The following is a 9,311-nucleotide window of genomic DNA, read 5'->3' as shown; positions in this document are numbered from 1 at the left end:
TTCCACTACAACAGTATGACCTTAATTATGGTCATGTTTGTTATTTATTTCATCAAATTAAAAACCCTAACACAAAATGTTTTCAATAACAATTCCATACAATTTAGGTGGCATTTGTTACTTGGTTTAGGCAGAAACAAATGTTTCTGGTTTAGGACAGGCCTAGGATATTCATGCATACTTTTTAAATCATTTCTCTATTTATATTATTATGGGAAAAACGTTCGACTATGCTTGGATAAAAAAGTATAAAAATGAATATAACAAATTTGATCATGGATTACTTTTTTTTATTAACCTTTTCGGTGCTGTACGATGTTTTCTCCCAAAAAAATATTTTGTCCGGATTTTCACACAGTTTCCGGCTCCAATATTATCATTAGTCTGTTACTTCCTTGTAAATTTTTGTTTGTGGTCTTGCGGTCGTCCGGTCTATTTTATAATCGTTATGTTAATTATGAATGTGTGACAATGACAACCGATAATCATATAAATTCAAAGACAATTGTTGAAGTAGTTGAAAATATATTAGACGGTGCGGGATTCGAAGTACATCCGTTCAAGGTAAGTGAGTGAATGAAACGTTACCAGTTTTGACGGAGTGAATGGTACGTCACTAACTTTGACGGATTTTGTACGCAGGGTGTAGACCATGGCCAGCTGTGTAGACTGCTAAAATATGTTGACAGTTATACTAAACAAGTCTTGTATTTTGAGTCAGGAAGAATTATACCGATTCATTATTTTTATAACGCTTTTATGGAAATGTGAATGCTGAAAGCGAAAGTACACAAGTTAATAAATTTTACAGGTAGGCTGGTACAATGAGTGTGTTGATGAACCGTTTATACTGTCGCACGTCGCCGATACATTGGCATTGTTGGTGATCAGTACCCCTCATATGTACGACAAAGCCTTCAAACCATTCATCTGTCGGCAGCAGTGTGAAGGAGACATCCGAGACCCTATAGACCAATGTGTAGCACATCATTTCAAACTGGTGAAAGAGGTTAGTGAACAAATATTCGGCATTTCAATTCATATTTTTGTAGCAAAATTGCCTTGGGTTGATCATCAATGACAGGTAACTCAATCGAAAGAACAATTCGACTAATTAAGTGTTCGGAGGTACTGGTTTCAAAATCTGGTCTGGCTGCTACATTTTCTGCTTTCCTGTTACATATTCATTTCATATAAAGACCGTTAATAAGCAATGATCAGTCTACAATAATCAACGGATGTTTTTCGTCTTAAGTTGCCAAAATAGATGTTTCCCATAGGGTTAAAGATATAGTACAAATATAATTTAATGGAAATGAAATTGAAATTCCACCTGGATATAAGTCCACACTCAAAATGCATACTCTTGATGTAGAATTATCTTTATTAAATAAGTTTTAAGACCCCTTGGCCCAAAAGTCTGGTGAGCATATGCCATGGCACAGCAGTCTGTTGTCCATCCTTCTGTCAACTGCAATAAATTTCCTTTGAATAGCTACCAATTAAAGAATTTAACATTAAACCATATTTGGCCAGAAATTCCTTGGTGGAAGGGGCACAGAGTTTGTATAAATTTTGGCTCTGACCCTTGTGGGCAAGAGGGGCAAGGCACAGGTTAGCTTCTGTTGTAGCGGAAAGATATCACCTTCTGACCGAAAAGTCAGTCAGAAGGTGATATCTTTTCCGCTACAACAGTAGCTAGGCACAGGTGAGCTAAAAATTGACGCCAACTCACAAATAAAAAGAATACTTATTCCCTATCTGAAACATCATTGACAATCTAAAAATCCTAAAAGAACTTATTTTCTCCATCAGAATTTTCCTGATATAGAAATTGAAGCGATTCATGACTTTGAGCTGAACCACAAACGACGCCCTAAGATCCTAGTTCAGACCGCAGGACATGTAGCAGGTGCAGCGTATTACTACCGTAGAAAGGATGTCATTCCAGACCACTGGGGGGAAAAACAGGCAAGTACAATATAATGTCATTATCATGCAAGAGGTCAAATAGTCAATCACTGTTTATAAAAATAAAAATTGTTTATCTCAATATCATTCTGTTACTTTATTGTTTGAAAAGTTTTATTTCAGTAAGCGACCTTGACTTTTGACCATTGGACCAGGATAGCACTTTCCCAAAGGAAGATATCTGTTTGAATTGAATGGCCCATGGAGATCTGTATCACAGATTACCTGACACTGCCACAAATAGCCATATTTATTTGTCACCTTTTGTTGCAGCCAACACAAGAAAAGTGTTTAGTTTGTTTATATATAAATGTAATCTCCACCAGGGTTAAATGAGGTCTCCACATTCACCTCTGCCAATGGTTTGTTGGTTTGTTTGTTTGATTAAAGAACGTCCTATTAACAGCCAGAGTCATATAAGGACGGCCTCCTATGCATGCAGTGTCGCACAGACTTGGATCACAGAATATTATATCACAACAATTGTTTAGTGCATTGCAGTCCACTTATACATTATGTCACTGCGCTTGTTTTTTAATAGGCGGATATTGTATGCAAATCATGACTACATGTATTTACAAGTAAACATACCATATTCACTGTAATTAGCGTAAGGGTTTACCATTAACTTGCAAGTCTTATACATGTGAATCATGACATAATAATGCGTCTTATACATGTGAATCATGACATAATAATGCGTCTTATACATGTGAATCATGACATAATAATGTGTCTTATACATGTGAATCATGACATAATAATGTGTCTTATACATGTGAATCATGACATAATAATGTGTCTTATACATGTGAATCATGACATAATAATGCGTCTTATACATGTGAATCATGACATAATAATGCGTCTTATACATGTGAATCATGACATAATAATGCGTCTTATACATGTGAATCATGACATAATAATGCGTCTTATACATGTGAATCATGACATAATAATGCGTCTTATACATGTGAATCATGACATAATAATGTGTCTTATACATGTGAATCATGACATAATAATGTGTCTTATACATGTGAATCATGACATAATAATGTGTCTTATACATGTGAATCATGACATAATAATGTGAATCATGACATAATAATGCGTCTTATAATCATGACATAATATGTGTCTTATACATGATCATGACATAATAATGGTCTTATACATGTGAATCATGACATAATAATGCGTCTTATACATGTGAATCATGACATAATAATGCGTCTTATACATGTGAATCATGACATAATAATGGTCTTATACATGTGAATCATGACATAATAATGCGTCTTATACATGTGAATCATGACATAATAATGTGTCTTATACATGTAATCATACATAATAATGTGTCTTATACATGTGAATCATGACATAATAATGCGTCTTATACATGTGAATCATGACATAATAATGCGTCTTATACATGTGAATCATGACATAATAATGCGTCTTATACATGTGAATCATGACATAATAATGCGTCTTATACATGTGAATCATGACATAATAATGTGTCTTATACATGTGAATCATGACATAATAATGTGTCTTATACATGTGAATCATGACATAATAATGTGTCTTATACATGTGAATCATGACATAATAATGCGTCTTATACATGTGAATCATGACATAATAATGTGTCTTATACATGTGAATCATGACATAATAATGTGTCTTATACATGTGAATCATGACATAATAATGTGTCTTAATACATGTGAATCATGACATAATAATGCGTCTTATACATGTGAATCATGACATAATAATGAGTCTTATACATGTGAATCATGACATAATAATATGGTCTTTACATGTGAATCATGACATAATAATGTGTCTTATACATGTGAATCATGACATAATAATGTGTCTTATACATGTGAATCATGACATAATAATGGTCTTATACATGTGAATCATGACATAATAATGGTCTTATACATGTGAATCATGACATAATAATGTGTCTTATACATGTGAATCATGACATAATAATGCGTCTTATACATGTGAATCATGACATAATAATGCGTCTTATACATGTGAATCATGACATAATAATGTGTCTTATACATGTGAATCATGACATAATAATGTGTCTTATACATGTGAATCATGACATAATAATGTGTCTTATACATGTGAATCATGACATAATAATGTGTCTTATACATGTGAATCATGACATAATAATGTGTCTTATACATGTGAATCATGACATAATAATGTGTCTTATACATGTGAATCATGACATAATAATGCGTCTTATACATGTGAATCATGACATAATAATGTGTCTTATACATGTGAATCATGACATAATAATGCGTCTTATACATGTGAATCATGACATAATAATGTGTCTTATACATGTGAATCATGACATAATAATGCGTCTTATACATGTGAATCATGACATAATAATGCGTCTTATACATGTGAATCATGACATAATAATGCGTCTTATACATGTGAATCATGACATAATAATGTGTCTTATACATGTGAATCATGACATAATAATGTGTCTTATACATGTGAATCATGACATAATAATGTGTCTTATACATGTGAATCATGACATAATAATGTGTCTTATACATGTGAATCATGACATAATAATGCGTCTTATACATGTGAATCATGACATAATAATGCGTCTTATACATGTAATCATGACATAATAATGCGTCTTATACATGTGAATCATGACATAATAATGCGTCTTATACATGTGAATCATGACATAATAATGCGTTCTTATACATGTGAATCATGACATAATAATGCGTCTTATACATGTGAATCATGACATAATAATGCGTCTTATACATGTGAATCATGACATAATAATGCGTCTTATACATGTGAATCATGACATAATAATGTGTCTTATACATGTGAATCATGACATAATAATGTGTCTTATCCTGCAACTGTCCCACATACTGACCGATAACTACTGCCAGATAAACTTGTGCTTTATCCGTCGATACGATATGCTTTATCCGTCAATACGATCACGTGAATTTGTTCCATATCTGACGGAACTTTTTCTAACTTGACCCAGAACTTGACCCTTCCGGTGAATGAATTAAACGTCATTCAGTCCCGCTAAAACGTGACGTCACATTCATCGAAATGACGTCATTTTTACGATATCGAAAATCTCGTATGGCGGTGTCGTCTTTTTCTTGGCTCATGACAAAGGTATGTATTGTTAAGTAATTCTTTAATGGGTATTGGTTGTTATTTGAGTATTTTCATTTCCTTTCAGTGATATATCACCCTGAATAGAATTACGGTTACTGTTTGTGAATGCGCTTATTTATTTCCCACGGCAGTAAAAAGGAGTACACGCCATTCGGTTAAGTGAATGAATCTTTACCTCCGCATCAAAGAAGCGTCTCGCTTCGAGCGAAACAAAGTAAGGAACTGTCAATTTGCTTTCGTTTTGAAAGCCATAATGGTTGCAGGATAAACAGAATACACGGTTAGTATCTTACAATACAAGTTTTATTTTGGTGCTCGACACGGAAAGCCGAGATGACTCGGCAAAGCCTCGTCATCTCGGCTTTCCTAAGTCTCGCACCAAAATAAACCTTGTATTGTAAGATACTAACCGTGTATTCTCTATTTATACATGTGAATCATGACATAATAATGTGTCTTATACATGTGAATCATGACATAATAATGTGTCTTATACAATCATGACATAATAATGTGTCTTATACATGTGAATCATGACATAATAATGTGTCTTATACAATCATGACATAATAATGTGTCTTATACATGTGAATCATGACATAATAATGTGTCTTATACATGTGAATCATGACATAATAATGTGTCTTATACATGTGAATCATGACATAATAATGTGTCTTATACATGTGAATCATGACATAATAATGTGTCTTATACATGTGAATCATGACATAATAATGTGTCTTATACATGTGAATCATGACATAATAATGTGTCTTATACATGTGAATCATGACATAATAATGTGTCTTATACATGTGAATCATGACATAATAATGTGTCTTATACATGTGAATCATGACATAATAATGTGTCTTATACATGTGAATCATGACATAATAATGCGTCTTATACATGTGAATCATGACATAATAATGCGTCTTATACATGTGAATCATGACATAATAATGTGTCTTATACATGTGAATCATGACATAATAATGTCTTATACATGTGAATCATGACATAATAATGCGTCTTATACATGTGAATCATGACATAATAATGCGTCTTATACATGTGAATCATGACATAATAATGTGTCTTATACATGTGAATCATGACATAATAATGTGTCTTATACATGTGAATCATGACATAATAATGTGTCTTATACATGTGAATCATGACATAATAATGCGTCTTATACATGTGAATCATGACATAATAATGTCTTATACATGTGAATCATGAATAATAATGTCTTATATGTACATGAATAATAATGTGTCTTATACATGTGAATCATGACATAATAATGTGTTCTTATACATGTGAATCATGACATAATAATGCGTCTTATACATGTGAATCATGACATAATAATGCGTCTTATACATGTGAATCATGACATAATAATGTGTCTTATACATGTGAATCATGACATAATAATGTGTCTTATACATGTGAATCATGACATAATAATGTGTCTTATACATGTGAATCATGACATAATAATGCGTCTTATACATGTGAATCATGACATAATAATGTGTCTTATACATGTGAATCATGACATAATAATGCGTCTTATACATGTGAATCATGACATAATAATGTGTCTTATACATGTGAATCATGACATAATAATGTGTCTTATACATGTGAATCATGACATAATAATGTGTCTTATACATGTGAATCATGACATAATAATGCGTCTTATACATGTGAATCATGACATAATAATGTGTCTTATACATGTGAATCATGACATAATAATGTGTCTTATACATGTGAATCATGACATAATAATGTGTCTTATACATGTGAATCATGACATAATAATGTGTCTTATACATGTGAATCATGACATAATAATGCGTCTTATACATGTAGGTTAAAAGGTATATGCATGTTTACGAATGTGTTATGAGTACAGAAAGAGTTAAAATATTCTGATTTTTTCGTCCACAACTTACATTTTGGTTCACTAATAAGAGCCCCCATTGTTACAATTTTTAAGCGCACTTGGCATTAATTACGGCGTATACAGTATTACATGTAGATCTGTGAAAAATCCATATTGTTTGGTTTGATATAGAATGATCAAGTTATATTCTGCCATAGCTAGCATAGCAGTCATTTAAAATAAGCAAATAATACAAAGGAACCTTACTAGAAAATATATGAAAGAACTTATCATGCATTCAAAATATGCTTTTCAAGAATCTTGAAATTTCTGTGGGCCATTTACAGAGGTGAAATATGGGGAAAGCAATGAACCCTTGTAGTGATCAATATAAATGCTGTACATTTTACAATTCCTTAATCCAGAATTGTACTCTAGCAATTGTTTATTAGAGATGTTTTTAATATTATTTCAGAAAATCTTTGGTGTAAGTGTTCACCCCAAGTATGGTGGCTGGTTTGCCTTACGAGGTGTTCTGATCTTTAAGGCCGTTACTTGTCCTGAGCTGGTCCAGATTTCACCTCCTGATGTGATACCAGACAGAGACACGAGGATAGAGCTTCTGGAACGCTTTAATAAACACTGGCAGGACTGGAGCTTTAGGGACATCATTCCAGTCACAGATAAATACTCAGAGGAACAAAAACAATACTTTGCTACAAAACCAGGTGAAAGACTAGCCTTTGTTCAGACTATACGGAATAGTGTTGGTGGTGTTCCAGACTGATTTACAGTGTCACCATGTCTCCTGGATTGATCTCATGAAATTAATCAGAATATTTATCTAACACTGTGATATGGGGTTTTATATAACGTATAATGGTATGTAGTCAGGTGATTAGATGTTGTGATAACCTTCTAACAACAGAAGTTGTATGGGTAATAAAATATGTAATCTACTCTCTTGTTATGTTAACCTGGAACCGAGTCTGCAACTTTTAATGCGAAATTTAGAGAAATCGAGAAACCGGTCATTATCAAGAAAAAAAGAGTGTCAGATACAGTACAACCATACAACTCTCAATTGTAAAATTAAACCACTATGAAAAACAAAAAATAGGCACAAGAACATGAATTCAAAATGTAGTTATCAAGAAAATAAGTTGGTTTACATCACTATATTTCATGGCATGAAAATCAGTCACCTAACCACTTGGTGCCAGTGAAGAAAATCAGTCACTTAACCACTTGGTGCCAGTGAAGAAAATCAGTCACCTAACCACTTGGTGCCTGTGAAGAAAATCAGTCACTTAACCACTTGGTTCCTGTGAAGAAAATCAGTCACTTAACCACTTGGTGCCAGTGAAGAAAATCAGTCACTTAACCACTTGGTGCCAGTGAAGAAAATCAGTCACTTAACCACTTGGTGCCAGTGAAGAAAATCAGTCACTTAACCACTTGGTGCCAGTGAAGAAAATCAGTCACCTAACCACTTGGTGCCAGTGAAGAAAATCAGTCACTTAACCACTTGGTTCCTGTGATGAAAATCAGTCACCAAACCACTTGGTGCCAGTGATGAAAATCAGTCACCTAACCACTTGGTGCCAGTGATGAAAATCAGTCACCTAACCACTTGGTGCCAGTGAAGAAAATCAGTCACCTAACCACTTGGTGCCAGTGAAGAAAATCAGTCACTTAACCACTTGGTGCCAGTGAAGAAAATCAGTCACTTAACCACTTGGTGCCAGTGAAGAAAATCAGTCACTTAACCACTTGGTGCCAGTGATGAAAATCAGTCACTTAACCACTTGGTGCCAGTGATGAAAATCAGTCACCTAACCACTTGGTGCCAGTGATGAAAATCAGTCACCTAACCACTTGGTGCCAGTGAAGAAAATCAGTCACTTAACCACTTGGTGCCAGTGAAGAAAATCAGTCACCTAACCACTTGGTGCCTGTGAAGAAAATCAGTCACCAAACCACTTGGTGCCAGTGATGAAAATCAGTCACCAAACCACTTGGTGCCTGTGATGAAAATCAGTCATCTAACCACTTGGTGCCTGTGATGAAAATCAGTCACCAAACCACTTGGTGCCAGTGATGAAAATCAGTCACCCAACCACTTGGTGCCTTTTGATGAAAATCAGTCACCTAACCACTTGGTGCTTGTGATGAAAATCAGTCACCT

At 33.9% G+C, this 9,311-nt stretch overlaps 1 protein-coding gene across 1 annotated transcript; it reads left to right on the top strand.

Moving 5' to 3' along the window:
* The first annotated feature begins 300 nt into the window (after positions 1 to 300).
* On the top strand, positions 301 to 8,106 carry LOC138326061 (cyanocobalamin reductase / alkylcobalamin dealkylase-like). Its single transcript, XM_069272182.1, has 4 exons — positions 301 to 564; positions 812 to 1,009; positions 1,816 to 1,971; positions 7,599 to 8,106. Exons 1-4 carry the CDS (start codon positions 316 to 318, stop codon positions 7,908 to 7,910), a joined length of 915 nt encoding a protein of 304 aa, XP_069128283.1. The 5' UTR covers positions 301 to 315; the 3' UTR covers positions 7,911 to 8,106.
* The last annotated feature ends 1,205 nt before the right edge of the window (positions 8,107 to 9,311 follow it).

Source organism: Argopecten irradians, chromosome 6 (genome assembly GCF_041381155.1).
Source record: "Argopecten irradians isolate NY chromosome 6, Ai_NY, whole genome shotgun sequence".
In the NCBI taxonomy this organism is placed as follows: domain Eukaryota; kingdom Metazoa; phylum Mollusca; class Bivalvia; order Pectinida; family Pectinidae; genus Argopecten; species Argopecten irradians.
Note: the sequence above shows the minus strand (reverse complement) of the source record. Positions and strands in the feature narration are given on the sequence as shown.